The sequence below is a fragment of the Dendropsophus ebraccatus genome, chromosome 7, assembly GCF_027789765.1.
Source record: "Dendropsophus ebraccatus isolate aDenEbr1 chromosome 7, aDenEbr1.pat, whole genome shotgun sequence".
NCBI lineage: Eukaryota > Metazoa > Chordata > Amphibia > Anura > Hylidae > Dendropsophus > Dendropsophus ebraccatus.
In genome coordinates, this window is record NC_091460.1 from 80,746,503 (window position 1) to 80,766,649 (window position 20,147).

Below are 20,147 nucleotides of genomic sequence, written 5' to 3' on the forward strand. Positions count from 1 at the left end.
GCAGATAATGGGGGAGTAGTATCTGTGCTATCTTATCGCCGCCCGCGCTGCCGCCGCTCACACAAGTGCCGCCTGCTCCGCCGCCGCTCACATAAGTGCCGCCCGCTCTGCCGCCGCTCACACAAGTGCCCCCTCCTCCTCGAAACACTATGGCCCCGCTGACTCCCCACCGCTCTCTGCTCCTGCAGGCCGGCCGCGTCAGCCCTCACCCACACCGGCCTGGGACACCAGGAAGCACCAGGAGTGCCGTGTTCCCGGCTGGGGTGGGTGAGGACTGACGCGGCCGGCCTGCAGGAGCAGAAAACGGTGCCCGGCTGGATAGTGTGAGGAGCGGCACGGGCGGCGGGGAGTCAGCGGGGCCATAGTGTGAGAATTCTAACACTTCCTGATACACTAAATTAAGGGAAATAGCAGTATATGAGCATTTCCTATAATGTACATTAGAAAATTGTATAACTTTCCATAAGTAATAACATATAAAAAATAAATTTTGGCCGGACTTCTCCTTTAATGTAAACCACCCCAACTGTATGACCTGCAATTAATCAGTCAAATTTCTGATCAGGTACATGGCCATTTAAAGGGGGGTCCCCAAACTAAGCCCCCCTCTGTGTGCCAGGATGGAGCGCTGCAGAGAACCCTCTAACCCTGCCCTCTGTCTCCCTCACTGCCCCGACCACTACAATGCTCCTAATCCCAGGGACACCACCACCCGCATGGCATCCTGGGATCGGAGAGATCTTATCCCTCGGCCCCCAGGTTATAGCCGCCCCCTGCAATGTATGTTTCATAGGTCTTTATGGCACATAGACCGCTTTACGACAATCCTTTCTATAGCCCTCTAGGCCGCTGCCGGGGTCACACACCAAATCTATGACCCTCACGGGTATTTTATACAGAAAAGTCCAGAACGCTATTCATTGTTCCCCTTACGGCCCCCGCTCCCCCCGCTCCCCATCACGCGGCCCCAGCTCTTTCCATCTGCGGGAGTCACAGAAGAGGGAAGGTCACATGACCAGTCTCCAGCACGTGACGTCTACGTCATCCAACTCGCCAGACCAGCCGGATGTTATGAGCCCCGGCTGTGCGCGGGGGCCACGGTATGTGCTGCCGTGTACGGGAAGCCTGAGGTGACATACAGGATAGATAGGGAACATGGCCATCTACCAGCCTGGCGGCTTCTCACTGCTGCAGGACACCCAGGCTGGTAGTCTGGCAGTATAGGCGCACGTAACAGATATCACCTGCAGCCCATACTATAATATACACAATACTAACAGTGCATTGGCCGCCTTAGACCTCCGGCTGTGTTCTGTCGCTTCAGTTCCATTGCAGTACAGTGTGGTACTGTGTAATCACTAAAACCGCTGTATGAACAGAGCCTAACGGTGCGCTTGTTGCGTGATGGCTGTTAGGACCATATAGACAGATGCGGCTGCTGCCCTGATCTGCTGTCTGTCTGTTACATTGAGGCCATGCAGTTGTTATTTGCATTGCAGCCTGATCCTAGGAGCCCTGATAATCTGCTAGTACTGGGACAGCTGCTCCTCATGTTGCAGAAGGAAAGCAGCCTGGGAGAGCAGGATAGCAGTGTACAGCACAGGGGAAAAGTCTGGAGAACAAGGAAATGGCCGCACATCGCACCCATGGTTCATAGTAAAGCTTCTCAGCTACAATACAAACCAATATCAGAAGTTACTATATCATTTGATCAAACAATATTGCCTCATGTACCACGTGCAGGTCTCTGATATGATGGTGGGGTGGGGCCAAGTCACAGACACAGCAAGCAGAGGCGATGGCTGGCACTAACACCAGTGTGAACAGGTCTGAAGGCTCATGCTATGTGCTCCGAGCTATAGTGAAATCACACCTCACCATCTAGTAACAATGTACACTCCAGGCATCTCAACATGTAGACATTGAGTTAGTGCTGGCTTCATCAGGGGACAAAGACTGAGATGTCAACAGATGCAATTACAGACAGAAAACAATACAAATGACATGGTGTTTGAGGCACTGGAAATAGTGGCAGTTAAGGTGAAGGATTACCTGGCGTCTATGAAGACAATTACACGTACTCTTTGCCGCAATGGAATTATTGCACTGCCGGTGCTTCTATAATATATTCCTAACTACTTAGGGCTAGTTTACATATATAAGTTGCCGCTTTTTCAGATTTTTTTTTATTTTAAGAAACTGACCACAACTGATACCAAAAAGGCATCACTTGTCATCAGGTTTTCTATCCTTTTTTCAGTAAAAACCAACAGTTGCCATCAGCTTTTTTTCCTCTACAGCATTACAGGAGGCCATCTATATAGGGGGCAGCACCAGAGCAGGAGATATAATATTGTGCAATGTACATGGGAGTCCTCTACTGTGGGCAGCAGGGCATGGGGACATCTACAGCAGGGATAAGGAACCTTGGCTCTCCAGCTGTTGTAAAATTACAACTCCCATAATGCCTGGATATCCCAGACATGATGAGAGTTGTAGTTTTTGCAACAGCTGGAGAGCCAAGGTTTCCTGCCCCTGTCCTAAGGGTTCTGCACCTGTATAGAGGAGCTGGGGGATGCCCCTCCTGCCAGGGGCCACTCTGCTGCATGGCCAGGGTCACAAGGGTTAATGGGGGGGCAGGGACATCTCTGTTTGGAGCGCTGGAGGCAAAAGCTGGAGGATGCATAATGCATAGACTTTAATAGATGTGGTGTCGGATAGCCTACCTGGCTGCACATCAGGATGCTGACATGCGTTCAGCGTTCTCACGTGCGTTCAGTCCGGCGGCACTAATGTGAGAACGCATCATCCGAACTGTCCCATTGAAAACAATGGGATCAATTCAGAGATGCGTTTCCCTCTTTTCTACTGCACCAGATTGAAACGCCGCTGGATGTATGTAAACTAGGTCTTACACGTTAGTGGATGAGAGTTGGCCTATAGGAGATAGCAGGTGCAGGAAAATCAGCCCCCCTCCCCGGCTACCATCTCTATAAACTACTGGCATGGTACTGACGGAGATGGTAAAGGTGGAGTTTTACACCATTTTATGTAAATTGAGTGCATTGCCTGTAGTAGATTGCAGAATAATGAAATGTGTCAGGACAGACAGGAACATCTGTGATACATTGTATGCTGGATATGTGCCCAATAATATCTGCTGGCAGAATTACCTGCACAGCCCCTTGGTGCTATTTAGCATTAGAAGACTTATTCTTATGGTAGTTTACTTCCTCTTATACACTTTCTTTTATTTGTAGATGAGTAAAGTTTGTGCTGTGTTTGGTGGATCCAGAGGGATTGGGAAAGCTGTTGCCAAGTTGCTAGTACAGAAGGATTATAAAGTAGCTGTTATATCCAGGAATCTGGAGACAGCAAAAGCCGCTGCTGAAGAGATTGGAGGTTGGTACAACTACATCTGTCTATCTCAGGGACAGGTGATGAGACCTATACACATATAGCTAAGGCATAATTCTGTTAATGTGTGTGAAGAATAGCTGTGCTGGATTCACACACTAGGATCTTGGGACACATTTTGATCAGTATTTTTAGCTAACCAGGACTGGGTCCAAAACACAGAGTAAGGTGCAGATCTTTCCATTAAAGAGGACCTGTCATCCCCCGTGCAGGGGCAGAGCCCAGCCGACCCCCCCGGTGGAGACCCTTATACTTACCTCGTGCATGAAGTCCCGCTCCTGGACCTGCTCCCGTTACCGAGATATCGCCGTCAGAAGCTCCCGACGGCGATATCTCGGCAACGGGAGCGGGGACTTCGTGCACGGGGTAAGTATAAGGGTCTCCACCGGGGTATTGGCCGGGCTCTGCCCTGGCACGGGGGGTGACAGGTTCCCTTTAAGGTTTTTGTTAGTGTCGCTTCCGCTGCTGGCTTTGGTAAAACTACTGACCAAAATAAGATACTTGGTGTGAGTCCGCCCTTATGGAAAAGGACGGCGTTTTATGGATACGTGTAATTTCTTAAAACAAATTCAAAACCCCATTCATCTCTTCATCTCCTGCCTATACAGCTCTGAGCAGTGATGCCAGTAGTATGGAATATAGCCACTGGTTCACTGGGGGGGCATGTGCGTACTCTTTATAAACAAAGAGCGGAAGGGGACGACAAAGCATAAGCCCTGGATTGGCTCAAATAGGAGACTGCAAATGTTTTATGTTAATAAATTTAACTATTGCATTTGTTGGCCTCCATTTTAGTTCTGAAATGATTTATATGGAGTGCCATTTATTACTGCCAGGCTGAGCTGGAGCTATACAGCTGTAGTGTGTTTTCTGTTCCTGTTTATTTTGTGTATTTCTATTAGGATTGTATGCTGTGTAAGAAAAGTTTAAACACTTATATGTTTAAATGTTAAAACACATGTGTATATTGCTTTAAGAGTGTTGCATTTTGAGTAAATTTTGTATACAAAGACACCTGAAACCCCTAGGCTTGGATAGAGTCTGGCTCAGAGTATGTGAGCTGGGAAAGCAGGGTGCTGCTTGATACTAAGGCAGCTGCAACTATCCCCTGAACTGCTGAGTATTGTTTTGTTTTGTTATTTTGCTGAAAATAAAGAAGAATATTTCTTTTTGCTATGACTGAGTGACATCACTTCTTTTTGTGACCCTAAGAGATCCCACATCTCAGCAACCCCTGTAAAATCTGATGTTGCTGGTAAATTGTCTAATCTCTATGCAAAGTAAAATTGCAGAAGTTTTTATGATAACAAAACAATTTTTTACACAAACAGAAGAATCACACGGTCCCATTCCTCCGTACAGATACGGCAGGTGTTGGGTAAGTGGGCTGTACAGCTGGCACGCATGAAAGAAAGAAGCTGTTTATGGCAGACACTGCTTTCCTACAGCTTCTTTCAAGCATAACTATAGAGGGGGCAGATGTAGTAGTCACACCTAGGCGGCTGAAGCCTGAGGGAGCTCCCAAGGTGCTAGTATTATAGATGGTAGTTGGGGGCCATGATACCATGGTATCCCTGGTAGCAATAAGTGTATGACTTATCGTGCGTTTACGCAGAAAGATTTATCTGACAGATTTTGAAAGCCAAAGCCATGAATGGATTTGAAAAGAGGAGAAATTTGAATCTTTCCCTTATGACCTGATCTCTGTTTACAGTGTGTTCAGGGCTTTGGCTTCAAAAATCTGTCAGATAAATCTCTCTGTGTAAACGCACCATTACATAGTATCTAGTATCGTTCTGTGGAATAGATGTGTGTCATTTATCTTATAGGTCACCTAGCCGTAAGCTGTGATGTGGCTAAAGAGCAAGATGTCCAGCGCACATTTCAAGAGATTGTGAAAAATATTGGCAATGTTAACTGCCTGGTCAATGCAGCTGGGATAAATAGGTAAGAAAACTTTATGCCTCCAAAACATCTGCACAGAAGGTTCATTTGTTATATATTAAAGGGTGTTTTAAAGGCATTAGAAACATTGTACACTCTTTTGTTCTTGTATCAAGCTATCAAAGGTTACTGGATGTGATAACAATGCCTGTATGTACTCTGGCAGCATAATGATCACATGGACTGTGTGTTTTAGGGCGCCTTTACACAGAGAGATTTATCTGACAAAGTTTTTAAGCCAAATCCAGGAACAGACTATAACCAGAGATCAGGTCATAAAGGAAAGACTGAGATTTTTCCTCTTTTCAAATCCATTCATTGCTTTGGATTCCAAAATCTGTCAAATAAAGCTCTCTGTGCAAAGGCACCCTTTAGTCTATATCTTCCTACCTGTGCTAGAGGACTGATTCCTGGACTACAAGTCGATGTTACAGGGACACAGGTGTAGAACCTCTTTCTGCAGGTGCCTGAGAATCTGCAATCTAGTCATTCATTTTCTCCATGAAGATGCCGATTTAGAAAGGAACTAATATTGTCCAGACATGACAATGAGAGTTACTGTACAAACACATAATTCTGTCCATAGTTGCGGGTCCGAGTATGATGACTCCCTATTGCTGAAACGAAATTAAAAGGCTTCATTTGTACTGTTAAAAAAGTGCTGACACGTGAGCCAGATATAGGTTAAAGTACACTTGTGCCATATGCCAGGTATATGTGACACTGACTGACAACAATACTGGCAGTTGTTATCATAGATGTAAGGCAGCTGCTGCTGGTGGTACAGGTGCCTGTCCCATCAGCATTTACATGGCATGGGGCTGCATCACACATTATATGAAAATCTGTTAACATAAATTTCCTCCTTTGATGTTTGTAATGTCAAGGTTTTTGTAAAATACAATATATTTTTTTAAAGTATAAACGTTAACCATAGAGAGAGTAATTCGTGGTAGTCCCTCCATGCAGACAGCTGGCAGAGTTCTAGTCTGGTGCCTCCATCGTGTGCCTGCCCCGTATTACTCAGATATTATTTAATATGTGTATTGCAGCTGGACATGTTACCATGGCAGATTTGACATGGCCAAGAACTGAAAAAAGATTTAGTATAACAACAGCATAGGCCTTGTGCATTTTATCTTCATTTCACCATTTCATCCAGTAGGTGTCGCTGTTTTACTGGACTGTAGGCACAATAGTGCTCATGTAGGAGTAGAAACATAGAAGATTGTCGGCAGAAGAAGACCACTTGGTCCATCTAGTCTGCCCTTTTAGTATTTCCTTTCTTATTATCCTAGGATAGATATATGTTTTACCCAGGCATGTTTAAATTCTGTTATTGTAGATTTACCAACCACATCTGCTGGAAGTTTGTTCCAAGTATCTACTACTCTTTCAGTAAAGTAATATTTTCTCACGTTGCCTCTGATCTTTCCCCCAACTAACCTCTCACTGTGTCCTCTTGTTCTTGAGCTCAATTTTTTTTTACTAAAAACACTCCCCTCCTGACCCTTATTTAGTCTGTTAACATACTTAAAGGTTTCAATTATGTCCCCCCTTTCCCTTCTTTCCCCCAGACTATACAGATTCAAATCCTTAGGTCTTTCCTGATATGTTTTATGCCTCACACCCTCCACCATTTTTGTAGCCCATCTTTGGACCTGTTCTATTTTATTAATATCCTTTTTTAGGTGAGGTCTCCAGAACTGGACACAGTATTCCAGATGTGGCCTCACCAGAGCTCTATACAGCGGGATCACAATCTCCCTCTTCCTACTGGTTATACCTCTAGCTATACAGCCCAGCATACGATTTGCTTTCGCCACTGCCTGGTTGCCCTGGTGACTCATTTTAAGGCTGTCAGAAATCACTACCCCTAAATCCTTCTCTTCTGAAGTCTTTTCCTACACAGTACTGCCGATGTCATATTTGGATAGAGGATTCCTCCTCCCCAAGTGCATTGTTTTTCATTTGGAAACATTGAACTTCAATTTCCAATGTTTGGACCACTTATCTAGCAAAGCTAAATCATTTTCCATATTACTGACACCTCCAGAAATATCAACCCTATTGCACACTTTTGTGTCGTCAGCAAACAGACAAACTTTACCTACCAAACCTTCTCCTATGTCATTTACAAACATATTAAAAAGAATAGGACCCAGAACAGACCCTTGTGGCACACCACTTTTAACCAGTCTCTGCTCGGAAGATACACTATTAACGACAACCCTCTGATATCTATCCTTCAGCCAACCACAAATCCACTGAACTATCCAGAGATTAAGTCCAATTTTCTCCAACTTCTCTTTTACGTGAGTCAAGTTGTGGTACTCAGTAATATCTTACAGCAAAAGATGATTAAGGTTGTTTTCTCAAGAAGATGACCCTGACTGGTCCCTGCAGGGGACATGTACCGTTTAGATGCCATTAGAATGGCTACCCCTGTCATGCACAGCTGCCCACTGGAGCAACACTCTGGTTTATTGCATAGAAGCAGGTTAAGAACAGAAGCCAGAATGCAATGTGAGCAGATCCTGGTAGATCTGCTGGTTTATGTTCTGAAGACTATATAAACTACACATAAATATTTGCAATAGAGAGGAAAGTGTAAGTAAAACCATATCAACAATAAAGTTTGTTATAATAATTAGGGGGTTGGCGGGTGGCTCTAGTCAACTTTTCATACCACATTGTCGTATTTACACTGGATGAATGCACCTGAAGAAGAAAGACCCTTGTGATATCATTATTGAATACATAGGATTTAAAAAGTGCATAAAATTGTAGCAGTGGCGCAGTCACATTTATTACACTGTTAGGGACCTAAAGGCTCAGTGCTGAGGAACCTTAGGAAAAGCTTTGTTATTAGCATTTGTCTTTATTGGTTTATTCATCTACCTTACTACCTTAGATTTTTCTTCACTTTTTTCGTGTAATAATTGAAGTTGTAGTTCCACCAAGGACCACTTGGGGGAGCCACATCCTAAGGTATTTATAACACTGAGTATTTTGCATTGTGTATTGGACACAGTTTGAATTTTACTCACTGGCGTATAACTTTATCAGACCGGACATAAGAATTCAGACATGGACCTAGGAGTCCATTGGTCTACTGCTGCTAGTTGTGGATTGGCACTGATAACTTCATATAACAAGGCTGAGATTTTTGCATATTTTGGTTGATTGCACATTACTCCTCTCACTGCTAGAATACAAATGGTTGTCAAATACTTGTTGACAAGTAGTTCCCAAGAATGAGCATGCCTCAGTGTTTCCCTAAGTTTGCCCATGGTAAGAGTTTCTGCTATTCTTTCTGCTGTGGGTAATAATACTAATAATTGTAATTTATATAGCGCCAACAGATTCCGCGTTACAATTCAATCTCATTGTGTGCATTGAGCTTTTACAAGTGCAATTGCACCATCCACACTACACAGGGTGGGCACAGGGCACCAGCTACATTCAACCCTTCACCTCTATGTTGGCACCACTCCGCTGGGTGAAATCCACAACCAAAAAAATACTTAGATTCTGGGGTAAACTTTTAAAGTTGTTCCCAATATGTTCAGCTGATAACCCAACCTTAACCCGATAAGTTTCATTAGGGTGCTTTTACATGCAGCAGCCATTGGCTGCACAGTTTTTAGAGGTGATCATTCATTGTGTGCATTCAGTCCTAGACTGTGAGGAGTTCTGGATGAACGTTTAAAGGGGTTATCCAGGATTAGAAAAAGACACAGCTACATTCCTCAAAAAAAACATTTCACCTCAATGAGACCACACCCAAAGTAAGCATAGGAGGTACAACGCTTTTGAAAGAACATGGCCATGTTTTTGTAAGCCTGGATCACCCCTATAACTTATCAACATCTGTGCACCAGTGTGGAGGCTTCAATATGATTGGTAAGGCAGTGAGTATGTGTGTTAAAAAAAAATAGTGTAACTTTTTTATGTAATTCAGAAAAAAAACTTTTTAGCACTAACCTGTGTCCGTTCTGTTCCAGAGATGCGTTGCTATTAAGAACCAAGACTGAAGACATACTGTCTCAGCTATCCATTAACCTCATAGGATCAATGCATACATGTAAGGTGGCATTGAGGGCTATGGTCCAGCAGCAAGGTGGAGCCATTGTCAACATCGGTAAGGAGCTGAAGATGAGCAGTAATTGAAAGGAAAGGTTTTATGCAGAACTTTTAGTATCTAGGTATTTGATTCTGCTTTCTGAACTAAAAGTGAATCTGAATTCTAATGTATGTGTTCCAACTTTGTGTAAATTTTCTTACGATCAGTAATCGTGTTAATGCTGAAAGAATAAGTGGTAGGTATTGTAATTCTCTTCAGATTGTGTTTGTGCAATGCTTGATAGTGATGCTGGATGTCACTGCTCTTCTCTGTGACTGCAGGCAGTATTGTGGGCAACAAAGGTAACGCTGGACAGAGTGTTTACAGTGCCAGTAAAGAAGGCTTGGTTGGATTTTCCAAGTCGCTTGCTAAAGAAGTTGCAAAGAAGAATGTTCGGGTTAATGTGGTCGCCCCTGGTAAGAGTTTGGGAAAACCTTTTAATAAATATTTTTTTGTGCGAATATGGCACAGCTTTGTCTTTGTCTGGTCATCCAGCTTCACTAGGGTGTGAAGGAGCATATATGGATAGTAGATTTGTTGGGAACTCAGATGTTCACATGCTGACAATGAGGTGATTCAGATATGTGCCATAATACACACTTAGGGTATGTTCACACTGAGTAAATCTGGCGGAGAGTTCTGCCGCGGAATCCCACCTGCCTCAGTGTGCCATAGCCTGTCTATGAGAGGACTTGTGCGCCTCCACTCCAGCTTCTCTCCGCACAAAGAATTGACATGTCAATTCTTTGCACAGAGAGCGAAGGCGTGCAAGCCCTCTCATAGACAGGCTATGGCACACTGAGGCAGGCAGGTTTCCGTGGTGGAACTCTCCGCCACATTTACTCAGTGTGAACATACCCTAATGGTGCGTTCACACCTACAGGATCTGCAGCTGATTTTCTGCAGCAGATTTCATTTAAATAACTGAACACAGCATCAAATCTGCTGCAGATCCTGTAGGTGTGAACGCACCCTAAAGCAGAAATACAGTTTGGGGGAGAGGAGAAGTTTGTCTTGTTTTGGGTAACACCTGCAAACTAGAGGTGCACTTATCTATTATCTAACTTTTAGCAGAATCAACCTAGTACCTAACACTGTGGCATCACACTTTCCTCTCTTGGCATATGTCAGTGGAAAAGCGGATCAGCCATGTTGGTCTGCACTTAACTCATCCATTTTTCTTTCACTGCTAGAGGTGTCTTCTCTCCCTCATGCCAACCAAATGAGCATTTTTACAGTTATATTACGTGACCAGTCTTAAATCATTACTGTTGCTTTTCTCTGTTGGACCCCACATTACTGTGCAGTCTATGGCTGGGTTCACACTACGTACATTTGAGGCTGTATATTTGAGGCTGTATAGCAACCAAAACCAGGAGTGGATTAAAAACACAGAAAGGCTCTGTTCACACAATGTTGAAATTGAGTGGATGGACGCCATTTAATGGCAAATATTTGCTGTTATTTTCAAACAACGGCTGTTATATTGAAATAATGGCAGTTATTTACCGTTATATGGCGGCCATCCACTCAATTTCAACATTGTGTGAACAGATCCTTTCTGTGTTTTCAATCCACTCCTGGTTTTGGTTGCTATGAGGACCTGACATGAGGACCAAATACTGCCTGAAATATAATGTGTGTGAACCCAGCCTATAACTGTAGAATGGTGATACTTATTCATTTACTTGTTGCTTTAATCCTTTTCAGGATTTATTTACACGGACATGACCTCAAGTCTAGATGAGACCTCCTTAAATCAGAATATTCCCCTGGGAAGATTTGGAGAGGCGGATGACGTTGCACAGGCTGTCGCTTTCCTGCTGAGTTCCCCGTACATTACTGGTCATGTATTAGTGGTGGATGGAGGGTTACAACTACAGATGTAACATATTGCACCACTTTTCCCAGGACTGATACTGGCAGAGAAGATGCTTTCCCATCATACTAATCTATATGCACAGAAGGACGTTACTGGATAGGAAAGCCCCGCTTCTTCAGAGATCTGTCACCCCATTGGTTCAAGACAGACCTAACAAGCCATCTATACCATAGCATTGGTATTTTGCACTATGCAGCACAAAGTTGCTTAGCTTCTAGGGCTTGAAGCATTTATTTAAACCCTCTTCATGTATAATTGGTACCAATAGGACGATTTTCCCATTGACATCTTAGGGGAACAAATAAGGCAGAAAGATCTGTAACAAAGAATTGTGACAATTACAGTGTATAAGCAAGGTTTTGTACCGCAGCCTTTTAAACCTAAAAATGAAGGTGGGCTGTTGGGATGAGAAAAAAAAAAAGAAAAGCCTGTGATCTAATGATATTCAGCGTGTCCTTCAGATGTTCTTGTGTTGTGCACTGTGCAATAGAGAACATGTGCAGCTATTATATATTAGTGTGATGATAGAATGTTCTCACATTTATTCTAATTCCTTGTTTGCACATAAACTGGTGGTGATTAATTCCAGAAGATTATATCACAGCTGCCAGGGGAAGTTGACGCTCACTCTGGATTGTACTTCTGATTAAAGCTGCTTTTATTTTTGCCTATCAGACCTCAACATGCTGTCTTTAGTCCGAAAACTCCTTGTGGTCCCCAATTCTGTTAAGTGTAGAATGACACACATATTATTTGTTGCACAAAAGAATACAAGTGACATCATGATGGGAGTGGTGATCACTTCATCTGTGACCATTTATTCCTTTAGTGCAGCTGCTCTTGTGTTACAGATGTGGAAAACAGTTGCCTTTTCTTTAGCGTGTCCTATACGGAGAGTAAATATAAAGATATGAGTCAGTATTGTCACACCTCACATTATATAACCTAGAAGCATCTGGAGATGCAAGGCTGCACACCATTTGTTGCTGAATCAGAAGTAAATGAACTTATCACCTTAGAGGAGATTTCCCCAATGTATGGCTCGCCAGCTGACCTGACAGCTGCATGTTGTCGGGACATGATGGGTGTTGTAGTTTGGTAAGAGCTGAAGAGTCACAGCTTGGGAAACACTGCCTTAGGATTTATGCACTTTACAGAATTTCTGCAGAGACTTAAAGTGGATTCCACCAGGCGGCCACTGCTTGAAGTTCCGCCTGTTCCATAGACTAAATGATATTTGCCGGAGGATTTTGCCGTCCGCCCAAAGAATTGACATGTCATGGGCGGACAGAGGAATTCGAGTCTAAGGAACCGGGGGGGGGGGGGGGGGGGGGGGGGGGGGGGAATTCAAGCAGAGATCACCTGGTGGAATCCATACCCTCAGAGTGTAAAGTTTGCAGCGAGCAATAGTAGAGCAGAAAAGACCAGAGCATTCCCTATGCTTCTACAAGAGTTGCAGACAAGATGTAAAAGATTTTTTGCATTTATTTCCGGGTTCATTTTCATTAAACTATAGGGCTCTACTGAAACCTGCGACAAAAGTAGGAAGATGACTGCCCCTTTGAAGGAATTTTCTCAGTTTAAATATTCACAGTATCTTATTCATAGTATAGGGGATAAAAACCTAAGGGGGATATTTACTAACAAATCTAAAAACACGATTTTGTCAAAGATGTTTTGGCATAATTTCCAATCTGATGTGTTTAGTCAAATCTATGTAAATTGTCTAATAGCATAGTAAATGTGTCTTAAAAATAATGGTCTTTTATTTAGTCTAATAAATTCACCTGGTTCAGAGCAGACGTAGCGATGCGCCAATATATGCGACTTTTTAAAAAATTGCGCAGTTAATAAATTTAGCTAAAAAAAAAGAATTCTGGCGCACTTTCGATCTAATTAACATCAAAAAATCTAATTCAAAAAGTCGCATCTAATTTGGATGGTCTTGTCTAAAAAAGCTTTATAAATTCATATTAGATTTATTTTGAGCACAAACTAGATATATTAGACTAAAAGGAGGCGCAATTAGTTTGATAAATGTCCCTCTAAGTGTTTGTTATAAAGGGAACTGCATGTTGCGTATGTGCACCACTGCCCCATTCATTGTCTATGTAGCTGATAAAGGTAGCCGAGTAAAGTATTCGGCAATCTTTGGCAGCTGCCTAGGCATTGCATCAGTGACAGCACTTGCTGCTTATTTCATAACAAGTTTGGGCCCTGTTCTGGAAATCTGACACTTTTCTTTTATCATGGATAGGGAATAAGTTATTTTAACTTGGAATACACCTTCAAATGTGCGCCAGCAAAATCTTGCACATGTAAGTTTGCATCATGCCAACTCATTCATATATTTTGAGCACCTTCATTATTACTGCTTGCTCGAGTTATTACCGCTCAGACCACCTGTGAGCTAGATAATAAGCTCATCACCTATCAAATCCCTTTTAGCCGCTCTCAGCCACCTTCCTCCCCATCATGCTCCCCACCCTTTTGTAAATTCCCCTATGCATAGAGTGCTGCCAAAGATCTCTTTTCCACCATATAATTAGAGATAAGTGGAGCAGTGATGTGGAGTCCATAGAATGATTAGATACAGAATTATGAAACACCCTTTACACAGTCTTTGCTGTGTGAAGATTGTTTAGTGTAGCAGATGAGATGCAGCTTGACACTGATCTCCCTGACTTCTATAATAAATAGAGATGAGCGACCGTACCAAACCCAAACAATCAGCATTTTGATCCCACTGCCTGAAGAAGGTGGATGCAGCCCGAGGATTGCTTGGAAAACAAGCATACAGCATATGGCTGTATCCATGTTTTCCAGGCAGTCCTCAGGCTGAATCCTACTTCTCTAGGCAGCAGGATTTAAATGCAGATTGTTCGGGTTTGGTAAGGTCGCTCATCTCTAGTAATAACAGTTATTTTTTCCATTATTTCTCCCCCCACACACACACAGTCATTTCTCCCATTATCCCCCGCCTCACACAGTTATTTCTCCCAATAGTGTCCCCCACCCAGTTATTTCTCCCAGTAGTGCCACGCACCCAGTTATTTCTCACAGTAGTGCCCCCCACAGTTATTTCTCCCATTAGTGCCCCCCCCCTACAGTTATTATCTCCATTAGTGCCCCCCCCCCCCCCCCAATAGTTATTTCTCCCAATAGTTATTCTGTCCCTCACCCGGCCGACAGCAAGACAGGGCCAGAAATAATACAAGTACTAATTCTCGGCTCCCACTCTCAGCTGGTTCCTCCGGTGGCAGGACGCTCCCAGCGCACGCATGTGACAATGTGGGTTAGAAGATTATAATATGGGCGGCCTTTAGGACCACCCATATTATAATCTATTGTGGCATACCTCACCGTACTTTGAGCTGTGCCTCACCGTTTGAGAAGTGCTGCTCTGTAGTATAAGGTAAGTGACCATCCTGTTACTGATCTGTAGTGTCAAAACTTTACCAGTCTGTCTCTAAAAGCCAGAGGCTTCATGAGAACTGTAGGCTGCACTAGGAGAGCCATATCAGAGAGATTAAAGAAACCAAGATGGCAGACAACACATCACTTCAGAGGAAATAAAATAGGTATACCCAAGGCATACAGAAAAACCTGTATATTTTTTCTAGTAATAGCCTATGGTGTACTATAAGCTAATAAAGAATTCTGGATTATATTATGTGCTGTAGGGACAGTAATGTTAAATTTAGCCTGACTTAGGCTAGGTTCACACTGTGTTTTTGCAGTCAATTTAACGATCTGTTTTTTTCAATGGTTACTTTTAAAGTACAGAAAAACTTGGTAGAAATAAAGTTTTTTAATCCTTTTTTTTTTCAAATTTATTTATTTTTTTATGTCAGTCACTGTAAAAACAAATCCAAGCGGATGGCATGCAATTGCATATGTTTTTGCATATGTTATTTTTTTCCTTACATAAAATGGATATGTTAAACGGAGTGCAAAAACACAGTGTGAACTTAGCCCGACAGTAGGAATTTCAGATTCCTTGCACTGGAGATGTCTGGCTCTTACCATACCTTATAGACGATTGCATTACTTACAGTTGGCACTACCATTCTTATGCTATCCAGATATGTCTATCAGCCTACCAGACAGTGAAGCAAGTTTCATCACAGCAGTGAACGTGTTTCCACATTCTAACCTCCCTGATATATGATATTGCACATGGTAACCGCAAACTTCTTTGAAACCCAATCCATTGGTTGGAGCTTAGTAGTGAATATTATAACCAAGGACAGATTATTTTTCTTCTTTTTGCTTCAGGACTTGTAGTGCCACCAGTGTGCGGCTGAGCTACTTTTCTTCCATACATTCCATTCCCACTAGAGATGAGCGAAACTTCTCCCAGTCCCCCATGACTGGATCCATATTTTCCCAGCACCCAGGGAGGAGCGGTAGGGAGCGGAGCAGCTGTAAATTTGCTCATCTCTAATTCACACCGACCAAAGAAGCTGGGCAGACATTTGACAGGCCGTCTTGCTGATACTGACAGGGCTAATAAAAGGAATGGATCTTTTCAGTACAAGTCATTTTTGTCTATAGAGATTGTATGGTTGGTTTTATGTGCTTGTTAGCTATATGTGTAGCTGAACTGACTTGTGCTCTTTGCTTGTAATTGGAGATCGGATCATTAAATGATCAGTATGGAGTTTGTGTATTACATCCAGGAGGAATGTGTGTACACTTGAATTTCCTGTGCAATTTAATATATGACCCTGAGTCTGTGACTGGGTTTCGTGGAGCAGCTATTGTGAATGGAAAACTGCTTTACTGCCTTACAAGAATAGCTACTGATGTTGACAACTAAAATACCACATTAGGAACAAGTCTGCCCACAGGATAATAATAGTAACAAGAGCTACTGGCAGCTGTAATGTGCACCTGACATTCTCAATCACATGCAAATCTGAGGGAATCTGTGCAAAAATAACCCAGGCGGACAGCCTGTTTTGAAGAAACAATCTTTATTTAAATCCTTGCATAGCAATTATCATAAAAACCTTACCCCACAAAAGTACATTTGTTCTTGTTATTAAACAGACATTGCTAAACGTCAAATAGTCTCAGCTCATAACATGGCCCATACACACCAATGGAGGCATTCTCTATAAATACAGATACATGGTGGAGGCATAATAACACAAGTGATTCCTAAATAACAAATCACATTAAAATAGAGGTGTCTGGCAGGTGAGTTAACAAAAAAATCCTAAGAAAGCAATAGAGCCCATGATGATGAAGTTGTGCCATTCTGTTGGCACACTGCTGGCATTCCAGCTAGGGGGTCTGCATGAGACCCCTTCCCCTACAGATATCCTGCAGAATTACTCGTTCATAACAGAACATATTGTAAAAGGCATTTGTTATAACTAGAAGTGCACACATAGGAAGACATGGGCATGTGTGGTGTATATCATTATTACAGCACCAAGACCATAGTGTGCTGTCACACTAAACATGATAAGGGGAAAAAAAACAATAAAATCTAAATTCTGTATAAAAAAGCCACTAACACCCCTACAGCAATACATATTGTGAGTTATATATGTGTGTAAAAAGATACATATGGAGTATAGCTGAGATAAATAATGATATATGTGCTTCATACATGTACACAGTGTTGCTTTCTCCCTTGGCCAAGTACTTTTGTACCATCAATATAAACAGCTATGTAGTTAGATTTTCTGGTGAACTGAAAGTGACTCTACAACATATATTGCTAACAAATAACATCTGGAACCCCCCAGTACTTGGAAGCCTTGTGTCACTCTGCTGCTGACATCATAGGGGATCTCGTGGATTTCCTCGGCTTTAGTCATTAGCAGTTCCTGCTGGGATGGTAATTACTGTATGTCAGGAAATGCTTACTCACTGCTTTTCTTGCCCTCACAGTCCCTGCCTTGCTGTGTCCTTTCATCTCTATTGAGGCAGTCATACGAAAAATTTTTGCTGAAAGCAGGCTGGCATGAAATCTACCATTAGTCATGTTTTATGTAAATATGCCTAGGAAATCAGCAAGACAGATATGTGGAGCGTGTCCTTATCTTGGCACAGCGTGCCACATGCAGAAAATAAAGGGCAGACAGTGAACAATTGGTACGTCATAGAAATTGGCAGTGCTGTATCAATACTGAGAGGTAGCTAACCAACAGATGGTTTTATGTGCCGTTGTTTACCTGTAGGGTGAGTTTTCCCAGCGCACTCCTGCAACTTTGACGTTTGGTAAACACTTTAAAGGCTAAATTAAGCCATGTGTATCCACTACAAGAACGTCCTTTGGGAAAGTTTAGATATTTATTGAACTGTGTAGCGTAGTTGCCCCACTAAGTTGTGGCTGCTGCTGGTCTTCTCTTCCAGATTTACTTACAGTATACAGTATACTTATAGTCTAACTTTCTCTATGGTAGGCAATCAAGGCGGTTAGATGTAGCACTCTATGTAAAGTCTCATAATCATTTAACTGAATCATCCAGTAAGCTTTGATATTCGTTCTTCGAGGCTGATTTGGAGGGACGCACCAGGCATGTGCATATTAAACAGCATTCCCTGAATGATAAAACACTTGAACTTGTCATTTTCACTTTCACTAGTCATCTCCTACATACTATTCTAATGTTCTCCTTGCTTACACTGATTTTACCATGTACTTTAAATAAACTTGAATAGAAGTCATTGACCAAACTGAGGACCTTGTATACTGAAGGTTACCTCTCTCCAGAACAACCCTACCATTCATGACCATCATTCTTCTAGAGTGCGTTGCTTTACAGGATTGCATACTTCATGTTTTTATGTGTGAAAAAGTAGTGGGCCACCCTAAACACTGCTTATCGGTATTGGCCTTTGCATTGTGTTAGTGAACCCCAGTTGTTTTTAGCAAAAAACTGAGGGTGGAAACAAAGACGCATAGAAAGGGTGTGAAAGGTTTTACTTTCTTCTGCTCCAAGTCCATAGTCAGCTACATCCACAGTCATCTCCGCTTGTCTCACCTTTGTGAATCCTAATGGACGTTTTTACCTCCTGAAGTCCAATGTTAGTTATTCATAGTAGTTACAACAGTACACATAGAAGCAAGCTGTATTTTACACTCATGAAGCAATATAGCATTTCACCTTGACAGCTCTGGCAAACATACTGTGGGTGTTTGTGGCACTCCAACATAAAACATTGCACGCTATCGTCCTACACCACCGTCTTTACAGACATAAGGCACAAACAAGCAGAATAAACAAGAGATCCTTTCATAGAGCAGAAGAGTGAGTGGTACTTATGTGCATAAATACATAAGGTTTATCATCCCTGCTATCCTATGCTCAAGACTGCTTACATATATAGTTAATATGCAGTTTAACATGTCTCTATCAGGTTAGCTGAAGGCGTGTCTGACTTGTTACATGATGTGAGACTGCTGCCAAGTGACAGCTGTAGCTCCCAATGGCTTCCTGTTACAGCTGCTACAGAAAGTTCCCACATGTCCAATCTACAGGTCATCGCTTTCTACCAGTGCAGGCTGCAGGTGCACTGGGTTTGCTTCTGGCAAGAAAGCAGCTTTGATGTCCAGCCCTTGGTCAGAAAGTGCTGCGTATCGACTTGTGGATGGACGTACTTTCCTTGTTTTGGGTGTGTGTGATTGTTGCCATTGAGCTGTGGAGACAAATTGAACTGGTGAGTCTAGCTTTACAAACAGCAAGTTTTTTTCTAAGGTCCGGATCACACTTAGTAAGACAGCCTTACAGCAGTACCGGCCAGGATGAACTTCACTTCTTTTGATATGGAATTCTAGCGCATTTCGGTGTGCCTGCATTCCAAATCACCATAGCAGACAATGTAAAGTGCGGCCCAAGCCACACTTTACATTGTCTGGACTGTCAGTTTTGTGCGGTCGCATGGAATCCCAGCTGGACTGTATACAGAGTGTATACACTCCGGCTGAGATTCTATAGGACATAATGTTATTTTAAATTTCAATAAATAGTAGACGGTGTTGCAATGGACGTTATTCATTGAAAATTTATGTTGTGTGAACTTAGCCTAAAAGTGTGCATGGATTGTATTTTGCGTAAAAAAAAACAAAAGACTTATAGGGGTATTCTGGTACTTAAAAAGGAAGCTGCACAGTGCTGGGGCCATGGTAAAAAAAATAAATTACAATAATAATATAGACATACATTTCTTCATTCAGTACTGGAAATCCGCTTATTTATCTGCTGATCACATCAATCTACAGGCCTATACATTATCATTCATTGACAGCAGAACTCCGCTAACAATAATGGAAGCGTGCGGCTGTGAAGGGATCCAGCGATCGCTCATACATTCTTTCAACAGGCGCTAATCAATTTGTACTTGAGCGCTTATATCAGGCGGCTTCCTGCAAGCATAAAGGGGCCCCTACTGGGAGTACTGCTGCCGCTCTGGTGTCAAGTGGGCAGTCCTAATCAGTGAATGACCACTATCTGTGTATAAGCTTGCATAATCAGGGAGCCTTCAATTACTGAGTAGTTCCATTTGATTACTTAGCCCAGAATTCATAATGGGTATATAAATAAATGACAAGTTATACTGAAACTATACGTGAATATGCTCAGCTCCTCCTGCTTAGAATGGACTGCACATTTAATGTGACAAGTTCCCTTTAAGTGAGCAGAATGAAGAACCTGCATCCATTTCAGGAATATAACATTGCTCTACAAACTGAATCCTTTACTGTTTATACTGGCAGGGAACATTTACTTTAGCTTGTACAGTCTCTATGTCTACATT

At 42.5% G+C, this 20,147-nt stretch overlaps 2 protein-coding genes across 4 annotated transcripts in view; one reads left to right on the forward strand and one right to left on the reverse strand.

Moving 5' to 3' along the window:
• Window positions 1-1,028: 1,028 nt before the first annotated feature.
• On the forward strand, window positions 1,029-12,040 carry CBR4 (carbonyl reductase 4). Of its 2 annotated transcripts, none has more exons than XM_069976604.1 (6): window positions 1,029-1,100; window positions 3,261-3,402; window positions 5,247-5,364; window positions 9,369-9,505; window positions 9,769-9,903; window positions 11,198-12,040. In XM_069976604.1, exons 2-6 carry the CDS (start codon window positions 3,261-3,263, stop codon window positions 11,374-11,376), a joined length of 711 nt encoding a protein of 236 aa, XP_069832705.1. In that variant the 5' UTR covers window positions 1,029-1,100; the 3' UTR covers window positions 11,377-12,040. The 2 variants fall into 2 exon arrangements, with proteins under 2 accessions (XP_069832705.1, XP_069832706.1); XM_069976605.1 differs by having other exon boundaries at window positions 1,086-1,130.
• Window positions 12,041-16,331: 4,291 nt separating this feature from the next.
• Window positions 16,332-20,147, reverse strand: part of PALLD (palladin, cytoskeletal associated protein) — a 276,543-nt gene continuing 272,727 nt past the window's right edge. For both annotated transcript variants that reach the window (XM_069977825.1, XM_069977826.1), the window contains one exon: window positions 16,332-19,028. In XM_069977825.1, the coding sequence (XP_069833926.1) occupies window positions 18,865-19,028 (164 nt within the window). In that variant the 3' untranslated portion in view covers window positions 16,332-18,864. The remainder of the gene's footprint in view (window positions 19,029-20,147) is intronic.